The following is a 22,612-nucleotide window of genomic DNA, read 5'->3' as shown; positions in this document are numbered from 1 at the left end:
CGCTCCCAGGGTCTGCTCTGCAGTTTTCGTGAAAGAGGGACCCATTAGTGGAAGTTTCAGGCCCTTTGTCGTGAGTCATCCCGTCAGTCTTACCCTATGCAGGCACATTGCCCAAACTGAAACTGCCCTTTACTCTCATTTTTTCTCATTCTCACGAAACCTGATTGACCTGAAGTCAGGTCTTGCGAAGAGGGTGCTCTTCCAGGTGTACCCCCAGAGAGAGCAGCTCTGCCTGAACCCCAGGAGGCATTATCTTCGTTTTCCGATGAGTCAGTCCTGGGCCAAGGCTGTTGGTGAACGAGGCCCGTTTTCTTCCTTCTGTACTTCCTGTCGGGGCTGATGTCACCACTCTGTGAACCTCGTGGCCTTTTATGGACAAGAATCAGCAGCTCCTGTCACAGAGGAAGTGAGCGATAAGGCCCCCAGCATAAGTCTGAACCTGGAGCGAAATACCTGCGATTAGGTGTCCCTTCTGCCAACCTTAGCCAGGACCTGAGCTGTCTGGAAACACCTGTCCCTTCGGACATGTGCTTCAGCTCCGAAAGGCCTTGAGGCATTGGGGCTTTAAAATAAAACCAGGAGAGGGAATGGCTTCTGCCCCGAAGGTGTGGCTTGAAGCGTTTCTTGTCCTGAGGACGGCATGCGGTGGGCAGCGGAGCTGCAGGGGGCTCCGGGGTTAAGGACAGCGTTTCCGAGCACCTGTGCTGTGCCCTGTCCGTTAGCACCCCCACCATTCAGTCTTCAGAGCGGCCTGTCCTCTGGTTCCCTGTGAGGCCGGGGAGCCAGGCGTTGGAAGGGAGAGAGCAGAGCGAGGACTGGAACCAGGGCCCTGGAGCACGAAGCCGGTATCCGTCTCCTCTCCATGTGCTCCGGGCACGTGGACCAGTGGTTGTCAAAGTGTGCTGCTCTGAGGAACCCTGTCTCCACCTCCCAGGCGACTCCTGTTCTTCCATCTCCTGTTGTTCATATTGGGGATTCGGGAAGATTTCCCCTGAGGAGAGACCGCTGTTTTCTTTTAAAAGCTTTGCAAACCACCGCAGGGAGAGTCGTAAACTTGGTTCTGCCCGCCACCCATGCGGGACCGGGGCAGGAGGGGTGTAGGCTCCGTAGTCGGACTAAGGGCCTGCATCCCCACAGGGCGCCCGTTTCCCAGAACGGGGTTTTCTCTGGAGGGTGCACGCCCCTGGCCTGGACTGCAGGGTTCCCGTCTGTGTGTCTGTCTCCTCTGGTATGGAGGAAGGAAGGGCGTTTGCACGTGGGCCCTAGCGAGCACTCGAGCCAAAACAGTGGAGTGGGCCGGACTCTCTCTTGGGTGTTGGAATCAGTGAAGAAGGGCTTGTAGAGTGTCGCCGGAACCCATCAGGGGTCTGGCAGGGTAAACTGAGTCAGGCGGAGAGCTGAGTGGTTGCTGAGATGTCTAGCATCCCACTGCCCAGAAGAGATGCCTCTGAGCTCAAGAATACAACAACCGCTGTGGGAGGAGGCTCATGCGAAACAGAGACAACGCCTGCCTTATCAGCCTCCTGAGGTTACTGCGAGGCCACAGGGTCGCAGACCCAAACCTACTGTAGGAACTGAAGAGATTTCCTGGGCGGAAAGGGCCATATACGTAAGAAGGCCATATTGTCATGCACAGCAGGCAGGCGGATTTGGGGTGCCAGGTTGTGGGGACGAGCATTGAGGAAACGAGAAAGGCCTCCCCCGGTTAGTTCTCCTTTGCAAAAGCATTTGCCCAAATGACTGTTCTGGCAAAGTGAATTAAGGCTTCTTTAAAGTGAAAAATCCAAGTTTTGAAGTGTTCTCTTTTGGGCTGTGTCGATAGTGCCAACTTGACTTCGAGAATTAGAGGTGAAAGGTTAGAGGAGAGGAAGAGCTGGGGGTGGAGGTTCCCTGAGTCTGGTCAGGAGTTGGAACGTGACGTGCGTACAGGCCTCTGTGTGCGCCTGTGTGTAATCTCTGTGTACATGTTCCCGTGTGTGCACGTGTGTCTGTGTGCATGTGCCCACGCACCTGCATCTCTGTGTCGCTGCATGTCTGGGTCCATGGGCGTACACGTCTCTGTGCGCATACCCGTGTGCACGCCTGCCCATGCGCAGCTTGTCCACGTCCCTGTGTGTGCACATGCGTCCGCGTGTGTGTGGGGGGGCTCTGTTTCCTGTTGTTCAGCAGTTCAGCATCTGACTCCTCACATAATTAGAGGAATTCCAGCCATCCTAGGGACCAGGCCTAGACAGTTCTGGGAAAACGGTTCCTTCTGGAAGGGATGGGAATGCTTCCTTTTATGGTAGCGTCGCTCACTGCTGCCTCACGACTTGCCAGCACATGCAGGCACAGTCTTGCCCGCTTGCGAGTGGTGACTAAACATGCCTGCAGTGGGGGAGGCCGGGGTCCTGGACCACAGTCCTGTTTGTCCCAGATCCTTCTCGGCCACTACGCTGCTCTTAGGGGCCAGGCAGTGGGAACCGTGTCTTCCCCAGCCTTTGGCTCCCATGCCTCCTTCCCTCTGCCTTCCTGCTGGTCCTCGCGAGTCTCTGCCTCAGCTCTGGCTACAGCCTTGAAGGACCGTTTTTTGGGACAGTTGAGATGGGGTCAGCAGGTTGCCCCTCTGGGGCCTGCTCTGGGCAGCTCCACAGTGATGGGGGCGGGATTCGTGTGAAGGTGTGTGGCCGAGTTCCCGCCGCACCTGCACCCTGTTGTTTCTCAGGGACCTGGGGGAGGGGCAGCTGCCGTTTGTTTGCGTCTGTGTGAGCATGAGGTTTAGTTTTCCTCCTTTCTGTCCCAGCTCCTTTTTTCCCTCTCGAGTGACCCAAAGATGGGACAAGAGGTGGCAGTAAATGCCCAGCCCCATGTGCTGCGAGACCAAGCACCCTGGAGGTTCACCCTGCCAAGAGGCAGGTGACTTAGCTGTGTTTGCAAATCCCTCTCCCAAGGCCATGCACAAGGGAGGCCCTGAGTCACCCTCCCAGCGTCCCGTCCTGGGGGCCCTGGCCTGCAGTGGGAGCCGGTGAGCGTGTCCTCCCAGATGGCCTGCGCCAGTCTGTCCAGCACCAGTGCCGCTAACAGCTCCTAATGTCCTGCACGTCTTCCTCCACTACCGCTGCCACTCACCACCCCGTCAGGACAGCCCCGGATGGGGCCGTAAACAGGGAGCAGCCATTTGTGGGGCGCGTTCTATTTACAGGGTCCTGTGCAGGTCCTTTCCGTGTGTTATTTCTGTTCTTCAAACTAATTCTGCCAGGGGCTTAGTAGCATATTTACTTTATGGATAAAGAAACTGAGACTGGGAAATTAAATACCTCTCTGCAGCCCAACTATTAGTAAGTTGCCTGGTCTTGGATTCAGGCTGATTTGATTTCAGTCGAGCTGTTACATGGAGTGAGATGGAAAGGGAAAAAAATGAGTTTGTGTTTTTAGCTGTTGCTTAAAATTAGACACCCAGCACTGGCTCCGGTCAGCCTGAATGTCTTAAAGCATTTCTGTCAAATTCGGCCTTCAAAGTCTGGGTGTTAGCGTTCCTCTTGCACCCAAGGGAGTCGGTTGTTTATATCCATACTTGCTGAGCAGTTCACAGAGCTGGGGATGGTTGCCAAAAGTTCCTCACAGTCAGGTCTGGAGACTGAGTTGTCACAAAATGCTCCGAAGTGATGATTCTGATGAGCTGCTGTCTTTTCCAGCTGTCCCTAAACTGACATTGTTGAGCATTTTTCTCATGTCAGACACCGCACTGTGCTTTCATGCATGTTATTTACACGTATACTCTTATCTTCCATCCCAGGAGGAGGCTGGGGCTCCAGTCCGCTACATGTGACCAAGACAGTGTTTTGCCCCATTGCAAAGCCAGCCTTGTCTATCACAGCCCTCACTCACTCAGCCTCTTAACTGATTGATGCTCCTTATTTAAATGGGGACAGTATTTAAAACACCTGCTGCCAGCCTAATTACTAACAGCCCGAACCCCCAGTTATAAACACACAGGGCACCACCTTCACACTTCGTTAAGTAGACTCCTGGGGAACTTTTCATCAACTGACTTTCTGAGGTGGGAGAGACGGCAGTTAGCGGGAGCGGTCAGAACTGCTGGAGGAGCAAGCAGCTGCCCAGTGGAGCCGCCACCTAGGAGTGTCCCTCGTCGGAGTGATGCGCAGGGCCAGCCGGCGTGCGTTGGCCGGGGCGGAGGGCCCTTTGCAAGGGCAGCATTTGTAGCTTTCTCTCCTGGGAAGTGGGCAGCTCTTCAGAAGCCAGAGGGGGAGCTTTTTGTAGCTGGCAGAAATTAACCCAATGTCTCCTTTGTTTCAGACCGAGAGGACCAGTCCATTTTGTGCACGTAAGTGTCTCCATTAGGGTTGTGGGGCCGTGTGTCACCCCAATCTCCTGTTACCCTTGAGGACTCCTATGAAAACCTAGGTCGATGAGCTCTGTTCCCAGTTCAAACCCTGTGCCTTCCCCAAGGGATGGGCTGCTCAGTGGTCTCACAGCATGAATGAGCTTTATTTGATGGACACAGCTTTAATCACCTTCCTCAAAGGAGCTGGTGGGCAGTTGGATGGGTTTCTAGCAGAGAGCAAAAGCAAGGGTCTTTTCAACAGAGCATGGCTGGCAGCTGTCGGCCCCTCTGGAACACCTTTTTCTGGCTCTGAGCAGTGGCTTTCTTTACCTGGATCGAAGTGGACACTGGGCTTCTCACCCACACCCTCTGAATTTAACAAGGAGATAAATAGACTCCATTGCCAAGGGAGTTAGTGGTACAGAACATTCCTGCAAGTACTGTTTCAAAGGAACATGTATAAGTGCCTTTGACCCCTGGGTCAACAGCTGCCTCACACTGATTCCTAAGACATTTGGACGCGAAGGCTGCCAAGTGACCAGGGCAGGCGCTGGATGTCAGTTTACTTCTGTCTGGCCCCTCGAGGGCCATGGGAAATGGCCTGAGTGAGGATTCCAGAGCTAGCATTTATTCGCCTGTCCCCTTTTCTGCCTCTAGATGTTGGGTGCCTCCCTGGCGGTCAGCTAGAGTGGTAGGCCGTAGAGCATGCAGTGGGGGAGGGACAGACTTCAGGGGTTTGGCCACCCCCTCCTCTGAGAATTTCCTTGGCTTTCTTGGCAGGGGTGAGTCTGGAGCTGGCAAGACGGAGAACACCAAGAAAGTCATTCAGTATCTGGCTCACGTGGCCTCCTCACACAAGAGCAAGAAGGACCAGGTGAGTGCAGGCCTTCTGACCCACAAGGAAGAGCATTTCATGATCCATGGCTTGGCTTAACATGAGAGTGTTTGGGGAACAAAGCAGAGGCTGGGCCCGCTTTCATTGAGGCTGTAGCATGGCTGTCTCGGGAGTGGGTCCATAGCCGTCCCATTTCTCCCTTGGCCTCCCGACTTTGAGTTGCTATGGAACTGGAAACCAATGGGGGTTTGCGTAGCAGCGCCCCTGGTGTTTGCAGCTAATCGCTGCGTGGCCTCCACCCCTGAGGCTGGAAGAGAGATTCCAAAGCTGTTTCTCAAGCTGCTGGAGACTTGCAGGTCCTGGGCAGGCCTGCCTTTGACTCCCCGCTTCCTTTCCCTGCTGTCGAAATGCCTCTGGGTGGACAGCCCCCCGGCGAGGAGAGAAAGGGCCATCAGAAAGTCTTCTCACTTCCCTTTTTCTCCCCTCTCCCTCTTGGTGGATTATGGGCGAACTCAGCAGTGTCCTCGCTAGGTGAGCTGCACGTTTACTGCACGTTCTGCACCAGGAATGCGTGTTCTGATCATCGTGTGCCCTTGAATTACATACTTTTTCCTAAGCAGCTTTTCACCCTACACCATTGTCACTTTCTGCAGCTAGAACTATTGTCATAAGCTCAGCTCACTGACTGTCTCGGGAGGTGGGGGCAGGGTGTGACACACAGTGACCTCTCGTGCACTCTGAAATGACAGCTCCTGCAGAATGGTTACAGACCTCGTCACCTAGCTGTTCTCAGAAACTCCGTTCTTGCTGGGAATTCCTCATGCGCAGAGCCCCGAGCGAGGCGCGGTGGACGGGGAGTCTGCCCTCTCGGAGCCCTAGCTCAGTGCTCCAGACCAGATGGAGACAGCCGGCCCCCTCACCTGCCACCGCGCGCGGTGCTGGTCAGCAGCAGCGCCCAGACGGCCCACATTAGACTTTCTCAGAGTTGGGGTGCTCAGTCTTAAGCATGCCTGTGTGGTGCTCTCTCTCTTTCTCTCAAGCACACACTCTTCAATTTCCCTGTGAAATCTAAGTGTCCTTGGTGTCCCCTCAAGCTGCCAGGGGGAACCGCACCGTCTGGGCGGCTCCTTACAGGGTGCTGTGTGCAGCGTATGTAAGTAGTGGTGTGTGTCCCTTTGCATGCAGACCTGGGGTGTGTCCCACAGAATGTCCTAATGAGTACAGCCGTCTGGAATGGAACCAAAAGTAACTTCTCATGTGCCAAATTTCTCAAGACATTCTGAATCTTTTTCCATGGGGCGTCAGGAGTTATATTTAGAAACTAATAAAGATTTTTTTTTGCTCCATCCACCCCCCATTTTCCATTCTTTTTAGGAGGCCTATTTTAAAAACAGGGCTGTGAGGTTAGGAGTTCTCTAGCTGTGGTTTTCCATCTCTGCATTTGCAGTGAAATCCATTTTCCAACTATTTATTGAATGCTTAGTATGTGCCTGCATCTCTGGAGGATGACCTCGAAGTCCCTGCCAAGATAGGACCATGGTTAAGAGTGGGAATGTAGGCCCATGCGCCTTACTTCTGGGGCTCCCAGCACTCAGGCAAGATGGCATACGGAGAGGGGCGTGATAAGAAGCAGCAAACTCATCACATCCTCTTTGCCAGGTTTCGGTGTGTGAATGGCACTCTGCCCCTGACTCCAAGTCCAACCAGAGTGATTGACTAGGTTACCTCTGCTCAGACTCTCGGTCGCAGAAGCGGTTGACCACTTTGGTTGATTTCCTTGCCCGAAGCTCTACGGTGATATTCCACACGCAGCTGGGCCACGAGACAGTCCTGAACTTGGTTCACCTCTCTCGTGTTCTGAGGCTTGTCACGGCACGCTCTGGGAGTGAGCACGCTCTCTTCCTGCAGCGCCTCAGTAGCTCATCCCAAGACCATCCACTGGGACGTCCCTGACCGTACCTTGCTGTGGGGAGGCCAGGCTTTGGCAGGGCTACAGGTTGGCAGAGCAGAGCTTGGACGAAGGGATTTCTCAGGTAGTTGTAGCCCAAGGTCAAAAGCATTACCCAGTGAAGTCCTTCAGAAATCAGACGGGGAATTCCAAACCTTAATTTCATATTAGGCAAATTATGCAAATTCCATTGAAAAATAAGCCCTTTCTGTGCCCAGTTAGGCATAGGTAAAAATGCATAAGTTAGCCGTCACCATTGTCAGCCGGGATCTGGGCCCTGCAATCCCAAATAGTTCCTCCCAAGTTTACTTGGCACTCTGTGTTTCATGACAATGGCCTGTGGTCCTGCGGCCGAGGCCCGAGCTTTGCCTCTAAGGGGAGCAGTGGCAGGCTCTGGTCAGGGCCACGCTCCCGGGGAGTGGCTCGGCCAGCCTGGCCGCCTGGCCTGTGTTTTGAGAGGAACATTTAAGCGGGTGGAGGAGCAGCACTCATCCAAATCTGGCCCCGTGAGATGCCTTGCTGACTTCCCAGACCTACCTGAGCCCCAGGGGTGGCAGCCCAGGGTTCTGTGACCACTGGTACCAGGGACACATGGAGAGCCTGCTCTGTGGGTGTTTGACCCCTGCCCCTTGACCTGGCTGCTCTGACCCTCCTTCGCTTAGCTGTATGGTCTGAGAATAGAAGACTGCCTCAGCCCTGGGAGGAGGCGGGTATGCCGGGCCCCTTCCCGTCTCTGGTGGACTTCCTGCATCCTCAGATAGGTCTTGTGCGTGGCAGGTATGCCCGGAAGGCAGTGGTTCGTGACTCTTGGGAGCTCCTGCTACTCAGCCTTTCTTTTCATCACTCAGAGGCAGTCTATTCCCGTAAAATCCTGGCTTGGCTCCAGCCTTGCTAGTAAGTACAGAACCCTGCCTGGCCTTGTGCGATCTTCTTTCCCCCTAGAGGATACCCAGGTATTAAGGTGAACGAGATCTGTGTTTTTCTCAGCCAGTGTCAGTTATTATCTGGCCTGCTGAGAGGCCAATGGCTGCCTCCAAAGCTGATCTGACCTGACAGGTAAAGCCCCCAGTGGGGCTGGGTCTGGGCAGGAGGATGGCAGTGACTGACAGGCGTTGGTAGAAGACTTGAGTTCGAATACCGCTTGAGTTCGAATACCGCTTTGCTGGTTGATAGGTATATGGCCTCAGGCAGATCATGCCCCCTCCCCGAACCTCAGTTTTCTCTTCTGTGAAATAGGGCTACTCCGTTTTGCCTACCCTGAGTATCGTGAGGCTCCCGGGATAAGAAGGCATTAAGGGTGTGTTTTGTCAACCACAGGGCATCATGAGACCACAAGTAGGGGCTATCGGTGTTATTGATAAACAGTTCAGAACCCAAAATGGGCTTTGTTGATCCCACGCTCAGATACCTTCCATGCCGGGAACAGATTTCGGGGGTGGCAGGACAAGGGACCAGCGAGGTAAATGCAATGTTTATTAAGACACGGAGGAGATGAGCTTGTGTTTTTGGTGGATCTGTCCCATGAAAAGGAAAAAAAGTGTGTGTGTTGGGTGGGGATTAGAGGCAAGGAGGGCAGAGGGAGGCCGGATGTCCCAGAGACGGAACGGTACCCCTGTGTCTTTTCTTGGTTCGGGTGCTGCTCTCCACCGGGCCCTCTGGGGCTGACCTGGGCCCTCGTACCAGGTTCCTGGAGCTGGGGGAGCTGCCCGCCTTCCCCTTCTAGGGTTGCTGGTCAGTCAGTCCAGGGAAGTAAGTTCAAAGCAGTCAAGGTCTAGAGACCTTGCGAGAAGGTCGTTCTTGAGTGACACAGAGACCAGGCTGAGGCTGCCATGGCGGGCCCCTGGAAGTCTTCATTCCAGGTGTGCTGCATGTGTAGACACGGCTCTGCCACTGTCCCTTGCGTCTGGCAGAGCAGGTTTGGCAGCCCGAGCCTCTGCCTGGCCTTCACAGCACCTGGGTTCCTTCCAGGGTGAGCTGGAGCGGCAGCTGCTGCAGGCCAACCCCATCCTGGAGGCCTTCGGGAATGCCAAGACTGTGAAGAACGACAACTCCTCTCGATTCGTGAGTACCGACGGCCGCGTCCCAGCTCTCGGGGCTGAGGCTTCTACCCAGAGCTCTGGCAGGTGTCGCCTTCCAGCTGGGTGCTCTTATTTTCAAAGTGAGGAAGGTTTGGACTTGGCGCTTCCTGGGCCCTCTGCGTGGAGCAGGCTGGGTCACACTCCAGTAGGTTCGGACCTGCATAAGTAACTTCTTCAACCCAGGTGGCAAAAAGCCAGCAAGGGAGTCCGGCGTCCCTGCTGGTGTCCCTGATTGTCCTGTTATAGCCAGCCCCGAGTTAGAACCCAGGGTTAGATCATGCAGTGAGGAGCATTCCCCCCCGCCCCCATACAGAGGAACTCGAGTGCCACTGGACCTTGTCCCTATTCCAGGCCTGAAGTGATGTGGCTCTGTGAGCCCTGAGTACCTGTGGGGTGCAGGGCCCCTGGCTGCAGGCACGTGAACCTCGGTTTTCTCCCTCCAGGCTGTTCCCGCTGGAGGTAGGGACTGGAGGATGTGGCCTCTGATCTCTGCCTTGTCTTTCCTTAGGGAAAATTCATTCGCATCAACTTTGATGTCAATGGCTACATCGTGGGAGCCAACATCGAGACTTGTATCCTTGTGGTTAATCGTAATAAGAGTCCTGGGTCCAGAGGGGAGGAAAGTGACTTTGATGGAGGAAGAAGCTGCTTCCTGATCCCAGCATTTTCCCTGTTAGGCACCTGTTGTAACACCTCGTCTGGGGCACCGGGATGAGTACCAGGAGAGGCTCATTGAAACCCAGCTCAGAGCCAGGTTTTTCTTTACTGGCAGGATAATGTTCGGGTTAGAATGGGATGGAACTTTTGAAGATGGGTCATCCAGTGTGTTTCCCTGAGGGGTGGAGTTGGGGTAGGTGGTAATTTATTTCTCCCCTGCTCTGGCATTATGGTCTGCTGGCAGGAGTCTTCTGCTCTCCATTGGCTTCATAAGAAGAGGGCCCTTGAAATAGAGCAGCCTCCCAAGTGTGAGAGCTGTCCTTTGACAAGCTACACCTGTCGATGGACAGCGCCAAGAGAGTTTCATTTTACGTGGCCATCTTGTGCCATTCTGTGCGGCTGGTGAAGTTCAGTTGCTTTTGACGGAAAGTAGAGAGGTTACCTGCCCCATAGCTTGCACAACTCCTCAACGTTTGCACAGATCTTTTGGAGAAATCTCGTGCTATCCGCCAGGCCAAGGACGAGCGGACCTTCCACATCTTCTACTATCTCCTGTCTGGGGCTGGGGAGCACCTGAAGAGTGAGTACTGGGCCCACGGCCTGACATGTGGGCGGCCGGGCGCTGGGACTCCCGCCACAGTTGGGCCACGCACTCTCGTTGGGATGTGAAAACTCCAGCCTCGGGTTGGTGGGGAGAAGCCAGAATGTGTTCTGTTCTCCGGGCCGTCCTGGGAGCCTGGCCTTCTGCTTCCGATTACGCCAGCGAAAAGCCAGGGCGGCTCATGTGTGCAGCTGTGAATCACAGGTCCCCAAGGCTCCCGCGGGCTCTGTGTGTGCCGGGCTCACACGCTGAGGGGAGTCAGCAGTTCTGGCCACTTCGCATTTCCTGGGGTGTCTCGGGGCTTCGGAGTGCTTCCCAGGCTCCCAGGCCTCTGACGTTTCTGATTAGAGCCTCTTGTCGCACATCAGTGACCCGCCCTTACCCTCTGCCTCTTACAGCTGATCTCCTGTTGGAGCCGTACAACAAATACCGCTTTCTGTCCAATGGGCACGTCACCATTCCCGGGCAGCAGGACAAGGACATGTTCCAAGAGACCATGGAGGCCATGAGGATTATGGGCATCCCAGAAGAGGAGCAAATAGGTACAGGGCTGGCCCTCCTGGGGATGAAGAAGGACAGGTGGGAGGCTGGTCATCACGCTCGGGGGCACTGAAGTGGCTAACGGGCCTGGGGAGAGAGAGCTTCAGTCTTGGGGAGCCCCATAGAGGCCAGGAGGAAGGTCTCGAATGTTGGGGAGATGGTACCTCAGGTTTGAGTTTCAGGGTTATTTGTTCCCCAGGGTACCATTTACGGAGAGGGGAATTAGGAACAGGTGTTTAACTGTCCAGGGTCTGGGTCCACTGCTGTAGTCCTTGCCTTCGCCGAAAGTGGAATATTCCTGCCTTGTCTCGGCAGAGCGTGGAAGGGGCCGGTGCTGGCCTCTGTGTCGATGAAGCCTAGAATGAACAGTGGCGTGGAACCTGCCTGTGCCTTCTCATTTTCTTAGAGGGAAGGCGAAGAGGGCCTTGAGGCTTCATTTTAGAAAGTTGTGGAGGGTGCACCTCATTCTCTAGCATTAGGGTTGGTACCACCTGTCGCTCAGCCATAGACAGTATATAAATAGGAAGGCCTGACAGTGTTCCAATAAAACTTTATTTATAAAAAACAGGCAGTGGCCCTTGGGCTAGTTTTAGAAGTGTTGGGAAGGTTAACAGAGCTTATATCTAAGCACGGGGCTTCTCAAGCAGAGATTTGCCAGAGGCCCTGGAGACAGAGCCCCACTGGCAGGGAGGAGGTGAGCCCTCCAGGGCGGCTGGACCCTCCATGCAGACTAGTCCAAGGTCCCACTCAGGGCTTATTTTGCCTTCTACCTGGGCCTGAGCTGCCTTTGATTGCATCCCAAGGCTTGCTGCGGGTCATCTCGGGGGTTCTTCAGCTCGGCAACATCGTCTTCAAGAAGGAGCGTAACACTGACCAGGCATCCATGCCCGACAACACAGGTAACGTGGTCCTCCCACCTGGAATTTAGGGCAGGTGCCTGGGCTTGGACAGGCTCAGGAGGACGTCTTGTAGAAATTCCAGACTTCACTCTTTTTTTAAACTTTATGGTATTTATGGCGGTCACTGTACTTTTTGTGAAACACACATAAGTATGACCCTTCTTCATAGATTAAGCATCACAATATGTTAGAAAAGCCACAGTCATTCGGACCAGGGTTTTCTTCGCTTGTTCCCAAGACCAAACCCTTTGTCTCAGTGAGACAGTGGTTTCTGCTGTCGCTGCAGCTCGGGGCACGCCTTGCCCGTGAATGCACCAGGGCCTTGCAACACTGTCGTCAAGGCATCTGCCTTGTCCGCTGCTCTTCCTTTGGGTCGTTGCACGTGACCCCATTTAAGTTATCACCCGTAATGTGCCCTTCCTAGGGGCTTTTGAAAAAATGTAACACGGGGGTGCATGGATTATAAGATATTTCTGTGGGGCATGTGCTGTTCCGTCCCCTTGCACTGGGGCTGGGCAGGACCACCTCCTGTCGGTCCTGTTTGCACACTCAGTGCATGGGGCCAAGGGTGTGCAGAGGGACCGCTGGGCCCTAGTTAGGATGTATTCTTCCCTGCCATGGCCGCTGGCCTGCACATGGTCCGAGCTGGTTGTCCCGGTAACGCTGGCTTGGTTACCAGCACGTCCCTCTCTACTCCCGGGTTGAGCACAGGACTCGTTCTCTTGGGTTTAATTTTAAAACTTTTTACCTTTCTTCTCCTTTACTCTTTGAAACATATTAGCTGCCCAAAAAGTGTCCCACCTCTTGGGTATCAACGTGACCGATTTCACCAGAGGAATCCTCACGCCCCGCATCAAGGTGGGACGGGATTACGTCCAGAAGGCGCAGACCAAGGAGCAGGTATGCACGGCCTCTGGCGGGGGCGCGGGCTGCCTCCTCAGAGAGGGTCATGGCACTGGTCAGTGTGAGGCCGGCTTGCGCCATCTGCTGTGTTAGGCACGTCACATGGGTCGCCTCCTTCAGTCCTCACAGCCGGTCTGAGAGCAAAGTGGTGTTCGCCCCATCAAGAACACGAGGAAGCTGACCCTGAGAAGTTCAGTGGCTTGGGCAAGGCTACTCGCTTGGGAAGGGCCTCTTTAGGCTACCTCGTGCCTCTGCACGGAGTCGATGTTTATTTTAGACTGGTCGGTCGGCGAGGACACAGGCCTGTCCCGTTCTGGTCTAAAGTGAGAACTTGACGTTTCTGTGGCACAGCTCGTTCTGGTGCCGGGGGCGGCGCATCTGCCATCCTCAGGGCCCACGCCAAGCAGCTGCCTGTCCACCACCTGCCGTCATGCCGCCCGTGGTGAGAGACGAGCCGGAGCCTCTGCCTCTGCCTCCGCCTCCGCCTCCGCCTCCGCTGTGCACCGCTGTGCCCGCCGGCCCCTCCCGGCAGGACCGGCTCCCCTCTGCTGCTGGCGTCTAGTTTCTGTCGTGGCAGTGGGCATTTTATGGTGCTACTCCCATCTCTCCAAAGTATTTCGGAGTTCAAGTAGCTTAGTCCTTTTTCAAAGCGTGCTGTCCTCCGTTCCTCGTACTGGTGGCCGACAGCCCGCGGGTGATTCTCTGCAGAGGCGTCCCACCAAAGCCAAGAACATTGTGTTTGAAAGACAGTGTGCATAATTATTACCAACTGTTCATTTTCCTAATAGTTAAAGAACCTTTATTTTCTCATTATGAAAATGCTACACAAACACTTAAGATTTGGGAAATATAATAGCCTAGAGAAGAAAAAATTGCCATAGTCCTACCCAGTGACAGTTATTGTGTAGCCTTTTTTTTTTTTCTTGTAAGGCCTTTCTTTTCTTTTTTAAACTTAACCGTCACCCTGGCTTTTTATTATGGGACTTTTTGAATACATGCAAAAAAGAGTAATGAGCCCCGTGTGACCATCACGCGGGTATCCTCAGGAGTGACTAACTCACGGCCAGTCCTGGCTCCTCGTTAATCTTATCTACCCCCTGCCTGCCCCCGACTGCATTATTCGAAGCAAATCTCAGATGTTTTGTCATTTCTTCTGTGGATACTTCAGTATGTCCCCAATTTATTTTAAAAAGGTCTTTGCAAATGTCTTTCTAAGTCTTCTGTGCCCGAATTGTTAGATATTTACACTGTTTAACTTTTTCATCATAAGCAACACTGCAGTGAGCAGATACATGCACGGAGCTTCCCCCTGCCCCCCTTCTTTAGGGCTGTTTCTTTTGGGGAGGGACCTGCAGCTAAAGTCACTGGAGTAAAGGGTACAGGTGTGACGGCTCTCTTGTATCTGACACTCTGTGCCCTGGACGTCCCTCCCCCAGGCTGACTTTGCCATCGAGGCCTTGGCCAAGGCCACCTATGAGCGCATGTTCCGCTGGCTGGTGCTGCGTATCAACAAGGCCCTGGACAAGACCAAGCGGCAGGGCGCCTCGTTCATTGGGATCCTGGACATCGCCGGCTTCGAGATCTTCGATGTGAGCATCTCCCTCCTGCCTTCATGGCCTCCTTAGCCTCTTGGCCACCTTCTGTCTGTGAATCTTCTCTCCTGTGACCCTGCGGCAGCTGGAGTTGGCCGTCTCTTCCTTTCATGGAGACAGACAGCAGTTGGGCATAGTTTAAGCTAAACGAGCATGCCCATTGCTCGCCAGAAATGCTGGAGAGAATGGGGCTTTTCTATGGTGTTCTGAGAGGCTTTGTGAGCAAGTGTTTTCTGTGGGTTAATTTTCCAGCAAATATTGAGAGTTGTGACAAGACATTGTTCCTGACCATAAAGACTTTGAGCTCTTCTAGGAAAAACTGGTAATTGTGGTAAATCAGAGGTTCTTAGCCTGGGGGTCCATGGTAGATTCCTGAGGAACCATGAACTTGTGTGGGAGGGGTGAACATTACCTCTTTCTTTTTCACTAGCCTCTCATAAAGATGACAATTTTTTTCCAATTCATTTTCAATTGTGAATTGAACAAACTACACAAACCACAGTGGTACTAGCGGTGCTTGTGATCTGTCTCTGGTGGAAAGCAGAGGTTGTCATAGCAGCTTGGAGTTGGGGCAGAGATGTCGCAACATCATTTATGCTCATCTCTACTTCAGAATTTTGGAAGTTACTAAGTCCACTGCTCCTGCTTGTTAATACAGAAAACACTTGTATGACTGTGTCTCAGTATTTTGATAATTACATTTTTTTGACTTATTACCTTTCCTTTATCATCTGTTTTATGCATTTCAAAACATTATTCTGAGAAGGGCTTTCTTGGGCTGCTAGAGAGGTCCATGGGCCCCAGAAAGTGAAGGGCCCCTGCCGCCGTGTGGCGAGGGCAGGCCCCTAGCCCCGCAGGCTCCACATGGGGGCAGCACTGAGGCACCCCAGCAGGTCTCTCCTGAATCCCTGCCCCATGGCGTCTCTGACATGGCTCTCCCTCCCTCCCGGCAGCTGAACTCCTTCGAGCAGCTCTGCATCAACTACACCAACGAGAAGCTGCAGCAGCTCTTCAACCACACCATGTTCATCCTGGAGCAGGAGGAGTACCAGCGCGAGGGCATCGAGTGGAACTTCATCGACTTCGGCCTCGACCTGCAGCCCTGCATCGAGCTCATTGAGAAGCCAGTAAGAGCCAGCGCCGTTCAGACCTCAGACCCCGCCCTGCTCGCCTCCGCGGGAGACCCCGTCCTCACCTCCCGCTCCCGTTGGTTGCGGGTTTTCATTCCTCCCCTGTTGGTGCCACCTGGAGGAATAAGTCCCGGGGCTCAGATCTGATGCCTGGGGTCCTTGGGCAGCTGCTGACCAAGTGGGGATGTGGCTGGTGCCTGTGGGTATCCTGTCTGAGGTCCCAGAAGACCACCCAACACCTGCCTCAGGGGTGGGCTCAACAAGCCTTTCTTTGTCCTAAAGAAGCAGGCATGCTTTTATGTTGAAAGATCCTGGCCCCAGATGTTTTCACTGTAGTGTGGGACTGTTGAGAGCCGTTCCTGGTGCACGTGCTGAAACCTGGTCTGTCCTCGCAGGACTAACGTGGCACCTGGGCATCTGTCCCATGGCGCTGGCTGGCTATCGGTGGATGGTGGGGGCCCACAAGCCCTTCTCTTTTTTCCATCGGTTCATACCGAAAGCTGTTGCTAGGTGCCGTGTGGGTCACCTGTCTGTGCCGTAGGTTTGGAGCCTATGCTCTTTTGGAGCCTGAGCTGTTTCTGTTTCTGCCTCTTGATTAGAGTTAAATGCATTGACTTCACGCTTTCCCGGAACCCTGGGCTGTTTGATCACGTGGGCACCAGCGCGACACTGAAGGGCTGATTGGTTTAGGAGGCCGAGGAAGAAGTTTGTGCTCTTTGAAAGTGTTATTCTGGAGGGAGGGGTTGAAACGCCATAACCCTAACATGGAGCAGATTGCTTTTGTGAGGAGTTTGTTTTAATCGGTTGAGTTTTCCAATGAACAGGAGGAGCCCATGGGGCCTCGAGCCTCGTCAGCCAGTCTCCACGGGGTCCGAGTCTGCGCTCTTGCCTTACAAACTCCGTGTTATTCGGAGGCTCTGGGGCCCTGCCGCACTTTCTCTTTCTTGTCACGTCTCACGCCATAGCTGAGCAGACACAGAGCGTATGGGACGGTGTCACAGAGGGACTCCAGGGCCAGGGCTGCGTGTTGAGGGCAGCCTCTGGCCATGTGAGTCGGGTCTACGTGACCAGCAAGCCCACCTGGGGATTCCCAGAGCAGTGATGTCAGAGAACCCATGAGACGGATCATTGGGTTAGGGCGTGATGGCTGCAGCCTGGACCCCAGGAGCTTCTTTTTAAAAACTAGATCTCTTAAACTGGGTACTTCCAGTAGTGCTCCCCCTTTTTCCTCCATGGGGGAAGTGCCGCTCTGGTGAGATTCTCGGGGCTCTGAAAACCAGGCTTTGGCTTCTCGTGAGGGTGGGTGTGGCGTGGCCCTCCCAGGTCACGCTCACATGAGCCGCTGTGCTCCCCCCAGGCAGGCCCCCCTGGCATCCTGGCCCTGCTGGACGAGGAGTGCTGGTTCCCCAAAGCCACGGACAAGAGCTTCGTGGAGAAGGTGGTGCAGGAGCAGGGCACCCACCCGAAGTTCCAGAAGCCCAAGCAGCTGAAGGACAAAGCCGATTTCTGCATCATCCACTACGCTGGCAAGGTGAGGCGTGCACACACAGGAAGGTGTCAGCGGGGCCCGCTTGGGAGAGGTGGACACGATTCTCAGGCTATGAGCCAAGCAGCCACAGGGCCGGGCACAGAAGTGCAGTGTTCTGGACCAGTCACTCATCTAATGATGCGCCTGGTGGCAGGAATCGGCATTTACGCAACTCTCCCACCTTGCAAAGCACCGTCTCGTTATATGGTGTTAAGCGTTTGTAGCAATCCTCTAAAGTACGCAGGCAGCTATAACGTTTGTGTTCTCTAGTTACTTAATCTCTGAGCCTTGATCTCCTCATCTGGAAACTGGTGGTGACCGGCACTGTACAGGGTCACTTGTAGTAAACGAGCCTTTGAAGCCCAGCGCTGGGCACAGGTCAGTGCTCTAGGGCAGGGTCTCAGCCTCCGCACCACCATCGTTGTGGGCCGCATCAGTCTTTATTGTCGGGGGCTATCACGTGCGTTGTAGGATGTTTAGCAACATCCCTGGCTTCTACACACGGGACACCAGTAGCACGCTCCCTAGTTTGACAACCAGGGATGTCTCCAGGCATCACCAAATAGGTGTTACGGCGGTGGGGGGTTGTGGAGGCGGGTGAGAAGGGTGGCAGCATTGTAAGTGATAGCTTTGTTATTGCTAAGGCCACCCAGCCAGCAAGTGGCAGAACTGCCCCCGCACCTGACTGGCACACACCTTTTAGTTTGCTTGATACCAGGGCTTAACACCTAACTGAACACGGGGAGCCTGTGTTTGTAGAGGTCCATACGTAGACTAAAGCTGGTTTTCTCAGCAAGGTGCTCTTGAACGAAGAATTAACAGTTGATTACGATACAACGTGTAGTTAGCTAGGCTGGGCCCAGGCTCCTTGTCGGTGATGAGCCTCAAGGAGAGCTACGACCGTTCACAGTGCTACTCCCAAGCCATACGTGGTCCACACCTGCTGCTTCTGCTTGTGGTCCCCATACTGCCCACCTCTTCTGCTTAGTTCCTCTGCTTGCTAGTGCTGCCAAAGCAACTCTTGACTGTAGACTACACATTAAAAAAACAGTTTCTGTAATTACCTAAGGTGATGCCTGCTGAGCCTGCATCTCCACGTGCTCCTTTGCTAGAAATGCACAAGCACAGAGACCTCACCGGACGCTTTTATTACAGTGTTTGTAATGTACAAAACGGGCCACACCCAGGACCCGTGAGAGGGAGGATGATGACACTGGCCACGCCCATACACACCTGCGCTGCGCCGCAGCAGCTAAAAGGACAAGCACGCTGGCCGGGCCCAGGTGGCCAAGACCCCGGCTCTGAGGCTTTGTCTTCTCCTAGGAGGTAACTCGCTCCTAGGAAAAAAGAAGCCAATGTCACACATGTTGTCATTGTCAGCAGGGCTCGTGAGGACCACCGGCCAGAGAACAGCAGTTATGTCTTGGACGTGGTGCGGGTTACATAGAGAAAGGCCAGTGTGGCCCACTGCTATGTTTATATTGTCTGGCATCTTTGTAATAAAAATATAATGTATTAGTCATGTCATTTAGAACATATTTTTAAAAAGATAAGAATAATACACGTTTATTAGGGAAAACTTGGATAACCTGAAACGACAAAGAAAAAATCACTTGTCCCATTATTAAGAAGAAAAATGATATTTTAGCATATGCCTTCCGGGATGTTTTTCTTGATGTTCCTATTGCCTAAAAAAAAAAAAAAAAAAAAACCTAATATTCTATTGTGCAGCTGCAACATAATTTTCGTGGCCAGTCCCCAGTTGGCTGGGCGTTCGCATGGTTTTTAAATTCTGCCGTGCACATAACACCTCGAAGCGTCTTGGTGCTGCTCGTTGGCCTTGTCCCTCATCGTTTCCTGCTTAGGGACGGAAGCTCTGGGTCAAGGGCTGTTCGCGTCCTTATCTTTTCCCGCACATGGGCTCAGCTTGCCCTCTAGGAGGCTGTGAGCACTTGTGTCGCCAGAGCAGTGTGCGATTTGGGACTCTGGTTCTTGCAGGTGGATTACAAAGCCGACGAGTGGCTGATGAAGAACATGGACCCCCTGAACGACAACATCGCTACGCTTCTGCACCAGTCCTCCGACAAGTTCGTCTCGGAGCTGTGGAAGGATGGTACGCCCTTTGCCCTCTGCCCCACCTCCCTGTGGCTGCGGCCGGGCCCCTCCCCACCTTCGCAGCCACCGAGCCCCAGAGCAAGGGGCCTGTCTCCACCTGACACAGATCGGGGGTTTCCGTTTGCTGTAGCTCCCATGACATCTCTCGTCAACGAGAAAGGGCGAGGCTGCCCTGAGTGTCCTTGAGTGTGCTGTGCAGCCACTTCCTCTCGAGGCAGAGCGCTTCTCCAGGCCTTGCCGGCTGCAGACAAGCCGCGTGCTTTCCACTCGTGGGCAGTCTGAGGTGGCCCACAGCCTGGCCCCACGCCTCTCACTGTGCTCCTGCCTCTCCTCGATAGGCTGGTGGCTTTGGAGTTGTGCTTTTCTCTATTCCTTTCGGTTTCTCCTCTCCTCTGCCTGGGTTTTGCTTTAACCTCTCTGTTGCAGAGATGCAGAACACTCAGAGAGCCTATTTCTATCAACGCTTTCCCATTCTCCACCTAGAACCAGGTGACTGGCCACCCAGAGTGGCGTCCCTTGTGTGTGGTGCATCCAGGGCTGTGTGGCAAATGCTTCTGCTGAGTTGTTCTTGCTGTTGGCTCTTCCTGCCTGAGCGCCCCTTCCCTGGTCCGCCCCGGGCTGTGGGCTGGCTCTTCCCCACCGGACCCATCACAGCCTCCAGCAGAAAACCAGGCAAATCAGGGCTATGTTTGGATATTTGGGGACTTTAGATCTTAAAAACCCATGTTGTCTTCAGAGTGCCACCCCGTGAAGGCCGCGTCTCACTGCTGCAGTGGCCGCGGGTGTGTCAGCACAAGGCGTAGGGGATGTGCACGCTGTCGTGTGCATGCGCACCTGCATGCTAACATGGCATTTGTGCGTTCGTTCACCAAGCCCCAAGCAAGCCCCTGCTCCTTGCGACTTGGGCCTCCAGGGGGCAGGGCAGGCTCACGCAAAGTGACCAGTCGTCATGGGGCATTTTCGACTTTCGTCCAGGCAGGCCGGGTGACTTTGACAAGCCGCCCACTCCCAGAAAACTTTTGCTGGCCAGTAAAATGGGCCCTGGGCGCAGAAGGTCAGAAATGCCTCTCATTCTAATGGGTTAACTGGGTCCGTCCTCATTCCTGCTCTCGTCTTCAGCGTCTGTCCTTTCTGCTGTCTTTCCAATAAATAATCGAGATCTGGCCACAAAGGCAGAGGAAACAAACTGTCACCGGATTCTGAACTTTTGCATCCAGCAATGGAAGGCTTCAAATTTAATACTGGCTCTCGCTTAAAACTGATCTCCAGTCGCTTGCCGCTTTTGAGTGTCGTTTAGTTTTCACCTTGGAGGAAGCAGTTCATTTCATTGCTCTGCGCATGAGCCACAGTGACAAAGGCATCTTCTGGGAGGGGGTTGCTTGAAGTCAGGGGTCCCCAGCCCCCAGATCGTGAACTGATACTGGTCTGTGGCCAGTTGAGAATCAGCAGGAGGTGAGTAGTGGGCAAGCAAACGAGGCTTTATCTGTATCTGCAGCCTCTCCCCAGCGCCAGCATCACCGCCTCAGCTCCACCTCAGATCAGCAGGCATTAGATTCTCATAGGAGCCACCAGTCTCTGGTGCCAAAAAGGTTGGGGACCACTGCTTCGGATGATAAAGACCGGTGAGCTAGAGGCAGAGCGTGAGGAATCCTCAGACTCTGGAGACTCTGTAGTATTCAGTGTCCATAGTCATTCTTTGGAACACTCCACTTTTGACACCACCACGCACTGCTCTGGGTCCCTGGCTTAGAGAGCTCTGCTTCCTCCATGGAGAGGAAATCATCAGAGTCCCGTACACGATGGCAGAGTAGCTTTAATGGTCCCGCCCTCTGACTCCTAGCCTTGTGCCTAATCTTAGGTAAAGGGCAGTGTGAATTCAGGATAGCAAGGTTGTTTTTTTTTAATGGTTCTGTAAGTCAGGTGTTCACACCTCAGAGCCAGCCTGGTGGGATAGCTAGGCTCGCTGTTCCAGAATACATTAGTAGCTTTATTGTGTCTCTTTGGGCCTAGGAGCACGTAAGGTGGGCTGAAGGTAGGCGATGTGAACATGGCTCACAGGCCGCTAGACCAGCCTTAGCGGCTTTGCCGTCTCCCGCCTTTCCTGCTTCCTACTCACAAGGTCAAGCGTGCTCAAGGTTTGGAGATGGCTGTGTGGATTCCAAGCAGAAATGGTCTGCTGTTCCATAGTCTCACGTCCTTTTCTGTCCAGATGTCTGTCTCGTTCCTGCCCCACTGGGACAGCCAGGTATTAATGTGCTTTTGCGTGGTTTCTGCAGTGGACCGCATCATCGGCCTGGACCAGGTGGCCGGCATGTCTGAGACGGCGTTGCCCGGGGCCTTCAAGACGCGGAAGGGCATGTTCCGCACCGTGGGGCAGCTCTACAAGGAGCAGCTGGCCAAGCTGATGGCCACGCTGAGGAACACCAACCCCAACTTCGTCCGCTGCATCATCCCTAACCACGAGAAGAAGGTGCGGGCGTGGGCAGGGCACACGTGTGGGCGTTCAGCCGGCGTCTGTCCCCAGCAGCGGTTCCGTCCCTGCCGCACTCAGCGCCCTCAGTGATGAGCCCTCCTGCAGGCTGGCTCGAGGCATCCCCAGGCCTCAGGCTGTGTGCACAGACCACCTTTCCCCTGGGTTACGCTGTCTCGTAGCCTCCCCTGGACCTGCACCGTGTAATGGCTCTCAGAGCCTGTGGGCAGCAGTGGCTCCTGGGGACTTCTGCCCTGTTGAGTCCAGAGGGGCCCACCCTGCTTCTGTCCCTGAATTCCCAGGCGTGGAAGCAAGACCACGCGCATGTGTTTTCGTCCCTAGGCTGGCAAACTGGACCCCCACCTGGTGCTGGACCAGCTGCGCTGCAATGGGGTTCTCGAGGGCATCCGCATCTGCCGCCAGGGCTTCCCCAACCGCGTGGTCTTCCAGGAGTTCCGGCAGAGGTGAGCGGGCCCGCAGCCCCCCTCTCCTGGCACAGGGGCCTCCGGCGAGGGAGCCGTTTCCTCGGCCATGTAGGGCTGAGGTCTGGCCGGCTCTTCACACGTCCTTTCTCTGCTCTTCCCCCTGTGAGGGGGGTTCCCCCCACTTTTATTACTGATATGGAAGTGATCTTGTTGGCTTTCATGCCTCGCGACTGCGGGGCCCGATGCCATTTGCCGTGGTTAGAGTAGCTATGAGAAGAAATTCACAAAGGTCAGCCGGGGACTGAGTTGTGAGGACCTTATGGAATGGAAGCTGCAGGACACTGCAGCGTCTCCCCGCTTGGGTTCTTGTTCGTTACTTCATGACACTTCCACGTGGCTCATTGGCTCTGAGGTTCAATCGAACTTTTATTACTGCGGTGAAATCTGCCGCTTCTTGCCACATGTGCAGAGAGGGACGTTAGTGACACTCTCCTGTTTGCCGAACGACTGTTTAGTGCCAGTGCAGTCGTGACCCAGGCCTCTGTTTCCTGGACCGTCCCGTTTATT

The 22,612-nt window shown here is 54.3% G+C and overlaps 1 protein-coding gene across 3 annotated transcripts in view; it reads left to right on the top strand.

Moving 5' to 3' along the window:
- The window catches only part of MYH9 (myosin heavy chain 9), an 87,056-nt gene that overhangs the window by 42,894 nt on the left and 21,550 nt on the right, over positions 1-22,612 (top strand). For all 3 annotated transcript variants that reach the window (XM_016161683.2, XM_036237436.1, XM_036237437.1), the window contains 14 exons: positions 4,297-4,324; positions 5,105-5,198; positions 9,076-9,168; positions 9,694-9,757; positions 10,324-10,422; positions 10,842-10,985; positions 11,787-11,882; positions 12,664-12,782; positions 14,222-14,374; positions 15,331-15,504; positions 16,865-17,038; positions 19,034-19,148; positions 21,427-21,620; positions 21,963-22,084. In XM_016161683.2, coding sequence (XP_016017169.1) covers positions 4,297-4,324; positions 5,105-5,198; positions 9,076-9,168; positions 9,694-9,757; positions 10,324-10,422; positions 10,842-10,985; positions 11,787-11,882; positions 12,664-12,782; positions 14,222-14,374; positions 15,331-15,504; positions 16,865-17,038; positions 19,034-19,148; positions 21,427-21,620; positions 21,963-22,084 — 1,669 coding nt within the window. The remainder of the gene's footprint in view (positions 1-4,296; positions 4,325-5,104; positions 5,199-9,075; positions 9,169-9,693; positions 9,758-10,323; positions 10,423-10,841; positions 10,986-11,786; positions 11,883-12,663; positions 12,783-14,221; positions 14,375-15,330; positions 15,505-16,864; positions 17,039-19,033; positions 19,149-21,426; positions 21,621-21,962; positions 22,085-22,612) is intronic.

This window comes from Rousettus aegyptiacus, unplaced genomic scaffold (genome assembly GCF_014176215.1).
Source record: "Rousettus aegyptiacus isolate mRouAeg1 unplaced genomic scaffold, mRouAeg1.p scaffold_m13_p_2, whole genome shotgun sequence".
Taxonomy (NCBI): Eukaryota; Metazoa; Chordata; class Mammalia; order Chiroptera; family Pteropodidae; genus Rousettus; species Rousettus aegyptiacus.
Note: the sequence above shows the minus strand (reverse complement) of the source record. Positions and strands in the feature narration are given on the sequence as shown.